The 13,723-nt window shown below is 44.0% G+C and overlaps 1 protein-coding gene across 1 annotated transcript in view; it reads left to right on the top strand.

Moving 5' to 3' along the window:
• Window positions 1-13,513, top strand: part of LOC133615040 (transmembrane protein 144-like) — a 47,578-nt gene extending 34,065 nt beyond the window's left edge. The window contains exons 11-12 of the mRNA XM_061973376.1: window positions 6,569-6,622; window positions 13,104-13,513. Of these exons, the coding sequence (XP_061829360.1) occupies window positions 6,569-6,622; window positions 13,104-13,187 (138 nt within the window). The 3' untranslated portion in view covers window positions 13,188-13,513. The remainder of the gene's footprint in view (window positions 1-6,568; window positions 6,623-13,103) is intronic.
• Window positions 13,514-13,723: the final 210 nt, after the last annotated feature.

The raw sequence follows: 13,723 nt of genomic DNA, 5'->3' as shown, positions 1-13,723 counted from the left end.
CGGCCCACAGGAAGTCCCAAGTAAAAAAAAAAAAAAAAATTTTTATTTTATTTTATTTTATTTTATTTTTTTTTTATCTTTCCTTTCCAAACCATTTTCTACCGCTTGTTACTCTCGGTGTCTCCTAGCCACTCAGGCCAATCATACTGTCTAAAAATGAATTTTCCCATCGATAACGTGACAATGTTAGATGTTGATGAACATCAATGTTAATTGATGTTAAATGACAAAACTGATTATAAAGACAATGTATATACAGGTAAAAGCCAGTAAATTAGAATATTTTGAAAAACTTGATTTATTTCAGTAATTGCATTCAAAAGGTGTAACTTGTACATTATATTTATTCATTGCACACAGACTGATGCATTCAAATGTTTATTTCATTTAATTTTGATGATTTGAAGTGGCAACAAATGAAAATCCAAAATTCCGTGTGTCACAAAATTAGAATATTGTGTAAGGGTTAAATTTTGAAGACACCTGGTGCCACAAACTAATCAGCTGATTAACTCAAAACACCTGCAAAGGGCTTTAAATGGTCTCTCAGTCCAGTTCTGAAGCCTACACAAACATGGGGAAGACTTCAGATTTGACAGCTGTCCAAAAGGCAACCATCGACACATTGCACAAGGAGGGAAAGACACAAAAGGTTATTGCTGAAGAGGCTGGCTGTTCTCAGAGCTCTGTGTCCAAACACATTAATGGAGAGGCAAAGGGAAGGAAAAACTGTGGTCAGAAAAAGTGTACAAGCGATAGGGATCACCGCGCCCTGGTCAAGATTGTGAAAAAAAACCCATTCAAAAATGTGGGGGAGATTCAGAAGGAGTGGACAGCTGCTGGAGTCAGTGCTTCAAGATCCACCACCAAGAGACGCTTGAAAGACATGGGTTTCAACTGCCGCATACCTCGTGTCAAGCCACTGTTGACCAAGAAACAGCGCGAAAAGCGTCTCACCTGGGCTAAGGAAAAAAAAGAGCTGGACTGCTGCTGAGTGGTCCAAAGTCATGTTTTCTGACGAAAGCAAATTTTGCATTTCCTTTGGAAATCGAGGTCCCAGAGTCTGGAGGAAGACAGGAGAGGCACAGGATCCACGTTGCCTGAAGTCTAGCGTAAAGTTTCCACCATCAGTGATGGTTTGGGGTGCCATGTCATCTGCTGGTGTCGGTCCACTCTGTTTCCTGAGATCCAGGGTCAACGCAGCCGTCTACCAGCAAGTTTTAGAGCACTTCATGCTTCCTGCTGCTGACCTGCTCTATGGAGATGGAGATTTCAAGTTCCAACAGGACTTGGCGCCTACACACAGCGCAAAATCTACCCGTGCCTGGTTTACGGACCATGGTATTTCTGTTCTAAATTGGCCCGCCAACTCCCCTGACCTTAGCCCCATAGAAAATCTGTGGGGTATTGTGAAAAGGAAGATGCAGAATGCCAGACCCAAAAACGCAGAAGAGTTGAAGGCCACTATCAGAGCAACCTGGGCTCTCATAACACCTGAGCAGTGCCAGAAACTCATCGACTCCATGCCACGCCGCATTAACGCAGTAATTGAGGCAAAAGGAGCTCCAACCAAGTATTGAGTATTGTACATGCTCATATTTTTCATTTTCATACTTTTCAGTTGGCCAACATTTCTAAAAATCCCTTTTTTGTATTAGCCTTAAGTAATATTCTAATTTTGTGACACACGGAATTTTGGATTTTCATTTGTTGCCACTTCAAATCATCAAAATTAAATGAAATAAACATTTGAATGCATCAGTCTGTGTGCAATGAATAAATATAATGTACAAGTTACACCTTTTGAATGCAATTACTGAAATAAATCAAGTTTTTCAAAATATTCTAATTTACTGGCTTTTACCTGTGTGTGTGTGTGTGTGTGTGTGTGTGTGTGTGTATATATATATATATATATATATATATATATATATATATATATATATATATATATATATATATATACTTCATGTATATATACTTCATGTATATACTACATGTTATTATGAATGTTACTACATGACATATATACTTACATCATGTATATATTACATGTTATTATGAATGTTACTACATGACATATATACTTACATCATGTATATATTACATGTTATTATGAATGTTACTACATGACATATATACTTACATCATGTATATATTACATGTTATTATGAATGTTACTACATGACATATATACTTACATCATGTATATATTACATGTTATTATGAATGTTACTACATGACATATATACTTACATCATGTATATATTGCATGTTATTATATTTGCGTGGTAAGCGTTCTTCTAGCATCCTGATAACGTGGCCCAGCCAGCGAAGTTGGCGCTGGGTGACTGTAGCCTCCACACTGGTGCAGTTGGTCTTGCAGAGTATTTCAGTGTGGGGGACTCTGTCCTTCCAGGATATCCCCAGGATGCATTGTAAGCACCTGATGTGGAAGGCCTCCAGCATCCTGAGGTGGCGGCTGTACAGGGTCCACGCTTCACAGCTGTAGAGGAGGGTCGTCATGACCACAGCTAAATAGACCGCTACCTTGGTATGTAGCTTAAGGTCTTTGTTCTGGAAGACCCTTCCCCTGAGTCTGCCAAAAGATACTGACACCTGCTTGAATCGGTTTTTAACCTTCCTGTCGATACTGCAATCGTCAGAGAGAAAGCTGCCAAGGTATTTGAAAGAGTCCAATACTGCTAGTGGTTTGTCGATGGTGAAGGTTGGTGGAGGAGTGGATGCCCACTGGCATATTACCTCGGTTTTTGCCACGTTGACAGAGAGGCCCAGTCTGCCATAAGCACTTGCAGCGGCTGAAAGGGTAGCTTGCAGCGCTTCCGGTGTGTGGGCCACAACTGCGCAGTCATCTGCGTATTGGAGTTCAATGACTTGCACTGGTGTGACTTTTGTGACTGCTTGGAGCCTCCGGATGTTAAACAGGTTTCCGTCAAGTCGGAAGTCGACGGTAACGCCACTGCTCTCCTTGATCCTCTCATGGAGCAGCAGTGTCACACACTGGAGGAAGATATTAAACAAGACTGGAGCAAGGTCACGTCCCTGGCGTACACCGGTGTACACCTTAAAGGGTTCTGATTCCTGGCCGCCAATAGTCACACGTGACATCATCCCTTCATGGAATTGCCATAGGATGTTGACAAACTTCTGTGGGCAGCCGAACTTCAGGAGGATATTCCAGAGAAGCTCCCTGTTGACGGTGTCAAAAGCCTTCGACAGATCAATGAAAACAACAAAGAGGTCCTGGTGCCGCTCCCTACACTTCTCCTGAAGCTGCCGTGTTGTGAACACCATGTCCACAGTGCTCCTGTTCTTCCTGAAACCACATTGTGAGTTCGGCAACAGGTCTTCTGTGATGTTGTTCACCAGCCTGTGTAGCATGACTTTAGCCAGGACTTTACCAGCAACAGCCAGAAGTGAAATGCCACGACTGTTGCCACAGAGGGACTTGTCCCCCTTGCCTTTGTAGATGGTGATAATATTGGCATCTCTCCACTGCTGAGGGACAGTTTCATGCTTCCACACTTTGCTGATGACAAGGAAAAGGGCTCGGATGGAAAGGTAGCCTCCTTGCTTGAAGATCTCTGCAGGGATGCTGTCAGGACCAGGGGTCTTGTTGTCTTTCAGAGACCTTATTGCACTCTTAACCTCTCCAAAGGTTGATGGAAGGTTAAGGTCATGGATGGTTGGGTAGTCAGGTAGTTCCTCCAGAACTGAGGGGTCTGTTGGGGCGGGCTGATTTAGCAGAGTTTCAAAATGTTCTGCCCATCTTTTGGTGATGAGCTTCTGGTCTTTTATGAGGGTTGTACCATCGTTAGACTTTAGCGGGGAGACAGAGCCGTTTCTTGGGCCGTAGATGGCTTTCATTGCATCGTAAAAGTTGTGCATATCATTTTTGTTGGTATGAGATTGTATTTCAGCTGCCTTTGATATCCACCACTCATTCTTCAGGGCACACAATTTTGACTGCACCTCCCTTATGGATGTTTGCCATTGCTGTCGGAGCACAGCTGAAGTGGGGTTGTTGAGTACAACATTGTGTGCTGTGTGCATGTGTTTAAGCATGGTGGTTATTGTGGCTGTGTTGTCATCAAACCAGTCCTGATGCTTTCTGCGCGTATAGCCAATGAATTGGGATGCTGCCTCATAGAGCCTGGAGCTGATAGAGGTCCATTTGTCGTCAATGGAGTCATTACTCTCCAGAATATGCTCGATGTCTTCCAGGTTTTTGGCCGGAGAGAGACGGAGATTGTCCCGAGCCATAGGATCTGCTAGCCGGGTACAGTCAAGCCTCTTCTTCCCTGACTTTTGAAGATGGATAGCAGGGCGTACTTGCACCCGGAGCCTGGTTATGATGAGCCGGTGGTCGGTCCAACACTCAGCTCCTCTCATTGCACGAGTTAGTGATACGTCTTTTATGTCTGAGCGTCTCACAATGGTGTAATCAATCAGGTGCCAATGTTTGGAGCGTGGGTGCATCCAGGATGTTTTGTGCTTATTTTTTAGTTGGAAGATGGTGTTTGTGATGGTCAAGTCATGCTCAGCACAGAGGCTTAGCAGCCGTAGGCCGTTAGCATTGGCTTGTCCAATGCCATGCCTGCCAATAACACCACTCCGCACCTTGTTGTCCTTCCCCACTCTGGCTTTGAAATCACCCAACAAAAAGATCTTGTCCTCCTTAGGTGTGCGACGGAGGGCCTCATCTAATGCCCGGTAGAAGCGGTCTTTAACATCTCCCTTTGATGGTAGCGTCAGTGCATAGGCACTAAGAAGGGTGGCATATCTTTTCTTAGCCTGAGGGATCCTGAGTGACATGAGCCTTTCACTTATGCCAACCGGTGCTTCTGGGAGTTTTGGTAGGAGGCTGTTTTTTATTGCAAGTCCCACACCGTGCTGATGCTCCCCTTCTGGAGGGTATCCTTTCCAGAAGAAAGTGTAACCTTGCCCTTCTTCCTTCAGGGATCCTTCATCCAGGAGTCTGGTTTCACTAAGTGCAGCAATATCAACATTGTAGCGGTTAAGTTCCGCTGCAATGAGTGCAGTTCTGCGCTGGGGTCTATCAGTGGTAACGCTAGTGTCCAGGAGTGTCCTTATGTTCCATGATGCCAGTTTTGCTTTATTTTGACCGCGGAGTGGAATTCCCGACAGGTGCGGCAGCCTGTCCAGGATGGTTTTGAGTGGGCAATGTTTGGGCCACCTTTTCTAGGCCTTTCCCCAGTTGGGGTGAGCAATGCAATCCTAAATAGGGCTGCTCAGGCGTACAGGGGCGAGCAGCTGCCGCTCAATTTCAGCTACTAGTGACCATAGATAGCCCTGTACCGCTGGTGTGCAGGTTCTGACTAGGAGCTTCCGGTGCATTCATACCTGCTCCCGTTATCAGACACCCCATCGCCACCAGACTTTGTTTAATTTCCGGTAGCTGGTCTCACCGAGGCATAGACGAATACCTGCGCAGAGGAGCTTGTTTAAAGTGCCACTGGGGGTGCGCATGTCCCAGCAGCACTTCTTCACTGTGAGAGGGTGGGATCCGGTGGCAAGGGGAACCCAGGACGACCGGCACTCTTCCACAGTTGCAGGAGGCTACCTGAGCTCCAGTTTTTTGGAGGACCGCCTGCCGTGTGCCGCCAACCAAATTGCTTTTCTTTCAGGGTGTGCTCCCCTAGCCTTTGTCTTCCTAGACTTACCCACAAGGCAGTGGGTCTTCGCCGTATCCCTGGCTAGGGGGCAGTCAGGTACTAGGCCTTTGCCAAGGGCCACCTGGTGTAACAGTAGTTAAGGGGTTAACCTCCTAGTGCCCCAAGACCCCTAAAGAAGAGCCTCCACTGCCGGATGCACTTCAACGCCATGCCTTGGACACTTATACTTACATCATGTACATATTACATGTTATTATGAATGTTACTACATGACATATATACTCACAGCATTTATATACAACTTTATAGGCGGAACAGAGTGATTCTCAATATCATCCATTTTTAACTAACTTATGCTAATGTTTATTTACGAGTTAGAAAGCATAAAAAAGGAAACATGTTTTTTTCTTCCATAAAGATTGCTAATGACATTTCACCCCAAAAAGTGCAATTCCCTTTTAAATAATTTGTAATTTAGCTTTTTGTTTGGTTATACAAAGGCACTATTTTCTTTTACACTAACACATGTTATTTTGTGTAACACTTTGTTTTAATCTTTACTTAATGATTTGTTAATAGCAGCGGAGTTTGTTTATGCAGGCTGCAGCATGGTAGGCCAATCGTTCAAAATAAACAAATCATGGTGTAAATGGTGTATGTTGTTTTTTTTTTCCCCAACTGTTTTATGTTTACATTTTTCATCTGCAACCCTTCTATCTAAATCCTCCAGCGGCACTGGTGCTGTTTGCCAGCCCGCTGCTGCTCTTCTCTCACACGGCATTTGACAATGCGTGACTCTGTTTAATGCGCCATTTTAAACTCCAAGAAAAGCACTGGCACGATTCATAATTGCAAAGCTTGATTTTAATAGGAAAATGCTGTGCTCTGCTGATAGCGCTTGTCCTCAACAGGGGTACGGCCTGGTTGCAGCACTGTGGGGAAGCCTGGTGTTCCGGGAGATTAAGGTAAAAACACACAAGTATGAATACATACCGTATTTTCCGGACTATAAGGCACACTTTTTTTTAAATCAAAACTAGACAGTGCGCCTTACAACCCGGTGCGCCTAATGTACGGAATAATTATGGTTTTGCTTAACGGCCTCGAAGCAATTTTATTTGGTACATGGTGTAATGATAAGTGTGACGAGTAGATGGCAGTCAAACATAAGAGATACGTGTAGATTGCAATATGACTCAGGTAAACAACACCAACACCAACCATATGTTCCATTGAAAATATAGAACATTACACACGGCACTCAAAAATCTATCAAAATGTTTTAGTAGGACTTTGGTAAGCTATGAAGCCACACCGCTTTATGGATTGTAATGTGCTTCAACATAGGAGTATTATTATGGTGTGTGTATAAGGTAAGACATTATCTGCCGTTTTGTTTCGCAATATTATGCAAAAACAACTTGTCTTACCTTCTGGTACCTGCTGATCTGTATTTGGGGTATGCATAAGTCCTGAAAAATTGCGCGAATCCACCATTGTAGTCCATGCCGACACCGTAGTTGATAAGCTTCTTTTTTTTCTCTATTTTCTTGTTGTAGGACATTCATCCTCCACTGTTGCTATTTCTAATATAAAGTAGTGTAAAGTTCTTACTTATATATGTCAGTAAACTCACCATGAAAGCACTAAAACATACCGGTGTAGTGAGTTCACATTATTCACCTAAGGAACTTTAGTTATTAGAGAGTTCCGGACAGACGTTTTTTCACGGGACACATTTGTTGTTGTTTCCGGATGAGGAGATGCTGCTCCAATATTGATTGAAGTAAAGTCTGAATGTCATTAAAACAGTTAGCGCCATCTTTTGACACTTCTTCCACCCCCGTCCTTGCACGCTACACCGCTACAACAAAGATGACGGGGAGAAGATGCTGTCCAAGTGGAGGCACGTAAATAAGAGCGCCCACAAAACGGCGCATCCTGAAGCGACTGTCAGAAAAGGACTTGAAGATAGATAGATAGATAGATAGATAGATAGTACTTTATTGATTCCTTCAGGAGAGTTCCCTCAGGAAAATTTAAATTCCAGAAGCAGTGTACAGAATTTAGATCGAATTAAAAAAGTAAATAATGGGGGTATAAATGGAAATAAAATAGAAAATATTACAATAAAAATACAAATAAAGAGCAACAACAAGAATTAAAATATAACAGTGAAAATAAGAATATAACTAAGAGAAACTAGGCAGTAGTGACCATGTTATGAACAAGTATTGCACTGTTTTTTGTTGCAGTTTATTTAAGTATTGTTAATGTTTTGCATCTACTGTCATCCTAGTACCCCCTATCCCTCCTAGAGATGAGTTGTACAGTCTGATAGTGTGTGGGACAAAGGAGTTTTTTAGTCATTAGTCCTGCACTTGGGATGAAGCAGTCTAGCACTGAACAGGCTCCTCTGGCTACTGATACCGCTATGCAGAGGGTGACTGGCATCATCCATGATGCTCACTAGTTTTTCCACAGTCCTCTTCTCTGAAATCCAGGCAACCAGGCAGGGGTCCACTTGCATTCTGTCCAGCTTGTCCTGGAGAAGGCGGGGCTGGATATTATTAAAAGGCACTCGAGAAGTCCAGGAACAGGATCTTCACAGTGCCATTTCCTTTATCTAGGTGTGAGTGGGCTCGGTGCAGCAGGTAAAGGATAGCATCCTCCATACCAACGCCTGCCCGGTACGCAAACTGCAGGCTGTCCTGGGCATGTTGCACCTGTGGTCTGAAGAGGCTGAGAAAGAGCCGCTTCATTGTCTTAATTAGATGAGAGGTGAGCGCCACTGGTCTGTAGTCGTTCAGCTCACTGGGGCAGTTTTTTGGGGGGAACTGGAACGATGCACAACATCTTTCAGAGGGTGGGCACTCTCCCCAGCTGCAGGCTGAAGTTGAAGATCCACTGGAGTGGTTCACCCAGTTCTGCAGCACAGGGGGTACACCTTGTCTGGGCCTGCTGCTTTCCTAGGATGTAGCTTCCTCAATTGACATCTGACCTGGTCCACAGAGATGACTAATGTCTGCGTAGAGGTGGTGGAAGAGGAAGAGGAGAAAGAGGAGGGGGTGCTGCAAAGGCTGGGGGGAGGTGTGTTGAGGGGAGAAGAAGAGGGGGTGGCTACGATGAGGAGTGGGGGGTGAGGAAGACACGGGCTGGTTGAACCGGTTGAAGAAGTTAATCATCTCATTGGCCCTCTCTATTGTCCCCCCTACTGCTCTGATCTTTGTCTTGTGGCCTGTGATGGTTTTCACACCTTCCCAGACCTCCCCTCATGTTGTTCTGCTGCAGCTTCTGCTCCAGCTTCTTCCTGTAGCTGTCTTTACCCCTCTCACGCGTCGTTTTACCTCCCGCTGTGCTGCTCTCATTGCCTTTCTGTCTCCACTCCTGAAGGCAGCTTTCTTCTTGACAACTTTAACCTCCTGTGTTACCCAGGGTTTGATATTAGGGTAGCACTGAACAGTCTTAGCAGGGCATGTCACGTCCACGCAGAAGTTGAGGTAATTTGTGAGACAGTGAGTCAGCCCATCAATGTCCTCACCATGTGGAAGCAGCACATCCCAGTCTGTGGTGTTGTAGCAGTCCCTGAGGACCACCTCCTCGCAGAGCAAGTGTTAACAGGCTGTCTTTGGACCAGTCGGGTGTATTTTGGCTGCAAATGTAGCTGAGATAGGCTCCAGCGACCCCGAAGGGAATAAACGATAGAAAATGGATGGATGAACAGATTGTGGTCAGACTTCCCTAATGAGGGAGGGGTGTGACCTTGTATGCATCCCTGACATAAGCATACAGCAGGTCAATTGTCCTGGTGTTTCTCGTGGGACAATCCACAGCCTGGTCAAAAGCAGCTAACGTTGAGTCCGAAGTAGCATGATTGAAGTCCCCAGAAATGATGAAAAAAGCTTCAGGCTGTTTTGTCTGTAGCCTTGATGTGATGGAGTGGATCATCTCACATACATTGGCTGCATCAGCCCTCGGGGGAATGTAAACACAGAAGGAGATCACGTGACTGAACTCCCTCGGCAGATAGTTTGGCCGGAGGCTAACAGCTAGTAGCTCCAGGTCCGGGAAACACAAGACTTTCTTCACGGAGATGTGTCCCGGGTTACACCAGTGATTGTTAAAGGGGAACATTATCACCAGACCTATGTAAGTGTCAATATATACCTTGATGTTGCAGAAAAAAGACCATATATTTTTTTAACCGATTTCCGAACTCTAAATGGGTGAATTTTGGCGAATTAAACGCCTTACTATTACAACGTGACGTCACATCGGGAAGCAATCCGCCATTTTCTCAAACACCGAGTCAAATCAGCTCTGTTATTTTCCGTTTTTTCGAGTGTTTTCCGTACCTTGGAGACATCATGCCTCGTCGGTGTGTTGTCGGAGGGTGTAATAACACGAACAGGGACGGATTCAAGTTGCACCAGTGGCCCAAAGATGCCAAAGTGGCAAGAAATTGGACGTTTGTTCCGCACACTTTACAGACGAAAGCTATGCTACGACAGAGATGGCAAGAATGTGTGGATATCCTGCGACACTCAAAGCAGATGCATTTACAACCATAAAGTCAAAGAAATCTGCCGCCAGACCCCCATTGAATCTGCCGGAGGGTGTGAGCAATTCAGGGACAAAGGACCTCGGTAGCACGGCAAGCAATGGCGGCAGTTTGTTTCCGCAGACGAGCGAGCTAAACCCCCTGGATGTCTTGGCTCACACCGTCCCTTATGCCACCGAAGATGATCAAGAGAAGAATATCGACCCTAGCTTCCCTGGCCTGCTGACATCAACTCCAAAACTGGACAGATCAGCTTTCAGGAAAAGAGCGCGGATGAGGGTATGTCTACAGAATATATTAATTGATGAAAATTGGGCTGTCTGCACTCTCAAAGTGCATGTTGTTGCCAAATGTATTTCATATGCTGTAAACCTAGTTCATAGTTGTTAGTTTCCTTTAATGCCAAACAAACACATACCAATCGTTGGTTAGAAGGCGATCGCCCAATTCGTCCTCGCTTTCTCCCGTGTCGCTGGCTGTCGTGTCGTTTTCGTGGGTTTCGCTTGCATACGGTTCAAAGCGATATGGCTCAATAGCTTCAGTTTCTTCTTCAATTTGGTTTTGGCTACCTGCCTCCACACTACAACCATCCGTTTCAATACATGCGTAATCTGTTGAATCGCTTAAGCCGCTGAAATCCGAGTCTGAATCCGAGCTAATGTCGCTATAGCTTGCTGTTCTTTCCGCCATGTTTGTTTGTGTTGGCTTCACTATGTGACGTCACAGGAAAATGGACGGGTGTATATAACGATGGTTAAAATCAGGCACTTTGAAGCTTTTTTTAGGGATATTGCGTGATGGGTAAAATTTTGAAAAAAACTTTGAAAAATATAATGAGCCACTGGGAACTGATTTTTAATGGTTTTAACCATTCTGAAATTGTGATAATGTTCCCCTTCAACGTATATGATGAGCCCCCCCACCTTTGCTTGAGTGTCTCTGTCAGCTCTCACTGCGGTGAGTCCCTGCAGGTCCACGTTAGCATCCTGGTACCAGGTGGTTTAGCCACGTCTCTGTGAAGATAAACGGGCTGCTTTCTCGGTATGCATGCCGGTTTTTTAGTCCATGAAGCTCGTCAATCTTGTTCGGCAGCGAGTTCACGTTCCCCTTGATGACGGAAGGAATGGATGGTTTGTAGCGCCGTGGATTTTCCTCTCGCTTAGCCTTTAGCTTAGCCCCCGCTCTGCAGCCCCGAGGATTCTTCCTCAGCTCCGCTGGAATGGAATGTCGTATCCCAGCACGCAGCGTTGTTTTCAAAGTGAGCAGCTCCTCTCTCGGATAAGAAAGCAAGCTGGCTCCTGGTCTTTTAGAACTGCCCAAAGTATCCATTGGATATGTACAGACATTCACTATGTCTTCATGGAAAACATAAAAAAGAGAAAAGATAAGTTCAAAAGATCTATTAAATAATAATAAAAGATAAGTTTAAAGATCTAGAACTGCATAGCTACTGGAAATGCAGCCGCCTTCCACAGCGCTAGCTTCAAAGATGATGTGTAAAACATCATCTATGCAACATTTTGACCAAAAGAACCACCATTACATGTTATGTAGAACAGTAGTCCCCAACCACTGGGCCTCGGCCCGGTACCGGTCCGTGGATCGATTGGTACCGGGCCGCACAAGAATAATTTTAACTGCTCCGGTTTTGATTTTATGAGCCTTCAAAGAGCCGCTGCGCTGATGCTGCTGCGCTGCTGTTTTTTTAAGATGGCTGCTTACAAGCTGGAAGCACCAGTGTGCCCACACAATGCAGACAAGGTAAGTACACTCGACAGAAGTAGTGGGACACTTCGGACTGCAAGTAGACAAAAGTATTGGGACACTTAGGACGAAAACTGGACAAAAGTATTGGGACACTTAGGACTGCAAGTAGACAAAAGTATTGGGACACTTGGGACTAACACTGGACAAAAGTATTGGGACACTTAGGACGAAAACTGGACAAAAGTATTGGGACACTTGGGACTACAACTTGACAAAAGTATTGGGACACTTAGGAATACCACTGAACAAAAGTATTGGGACACTTCGGACTCAACGTAGACAAAAGTATTGGGACACTTAGGACTCAACGTAGACAAAAGTATTGGGACACTTAGGACTACAACTTGACAAAAGTATTGGGACACTTAGGACTAAAACTGGACAAAAGTATTGGGGCACTTAGGACTACCACTGGACAAAAGTATTGGGACACCTACACTGGACTAAAGTATTGGGACACTTAGGACTACAACTTGACATAAGTATTGGGACACTTCGGATTACCACTGGACAAAAGTATTGGGACACTTACGACGAAAACTGGACAAAAATATTGGGACACTGCACTAAAACTTGACAAACGTATTGGGACAATTAGGACTAGTTTTTTTTTTTTTTATTAATTTTATTAAATCAACATAAAAAACACAAGATACACTTACAATTAGTGCACCAACCCAAAAAACCTCCCTCCCCCATTTACACTCATTCACACAAAAGGGTTGTTTCTTTCTGTTATTAATATTGTGGTTCCTACATTATGTATCAATATATATCAATACAGTCTGTAGGGATACAGTCCGTAAGCACACATGATTGTATGTTTTTATGACAAAAACAATAAAAAAATACCCCCCGCCCCCCACCGTTGACCGGTCCGCAGTTCCAAAAAGGTTGGGGACCACTGATGTAGACCATAAGGAAGTCTTTTACATTTAAAAACAATGTTTAATCTTTATTTATAATCCTTATAATCTTATATATGAAAAAAGATGAAAAATAGACCATTCATCTGCGGTGCATCTTATAATCCGGTGTGCCCTATAGTCCGGGAAATACGGTCTATGTAAAGGTAGCAAACATATTGATATGTTTATTTATTATCACAACATCCTCAGGGGTTAGTGAACTGCTTCATCTTGGCTCTGGCGTCCTGCGTGGGTCTGACTGGCTCCTTGTTGACGGCCATCTCTAAAGTGTGACACAAAGTTTGCTGTTGACTTCAAATATATATCAGCTCTTCTCAAACTCAAGTCGTGAGTCACTGCACATTTGTCTATACACTCGAGAGACACTGTGCAATTTTCTAGGAAATCACGTCATTTCAAAAAGAAAAAAAAAAATGGAGAGTTTGCACAGGCGTTATGCTGATGTTTTGTCACACTTAAACTGTTGCTCACCGCCGCCGCTCTTGTGTCACGCTGTCAATCCCTCGGAGGAAATCATCCGTCAACATTTGCTTTTGAGAGGTCTGCAGTAGAATATATTATGTTTCTCTGTACCGAAATCAATAAAGCCACTGGCAAAAGTGAACTCAATGGAAACATTTTCATGTTTTAGTGTGCATCCTAACTACATAAGTCATGACAAAACTGATGCAGATCTTGATATATATGTATATGAGTTGGGAAATTGTGTTAGATGTAAATATAAACGGAATACAATGATTTGCAAATTTTTTTCAAGCCATATTCAGTTGAATATGCTACAAAGACAACATATTTGATGTTCAAACTCA

Source organism: Nerophis lumbriciformis, linkage group LG22 (genome assembly GCF_033978685.3).
Source record: "Nerophis lumbriciformis linkage group LG22, RoL_Nlum_v2.1, whole genome shotgun sequence".
Lineage (NCBI taxonomy): Eukaryota > Metazoa > Chordata > Actinopteri > Syngnathiformes > Syngnathidae > Nerophis > Nerophis lumbriciformis.
This window is presented reverse-complemented; position numbering and strand designations above follow the sequence as displayed.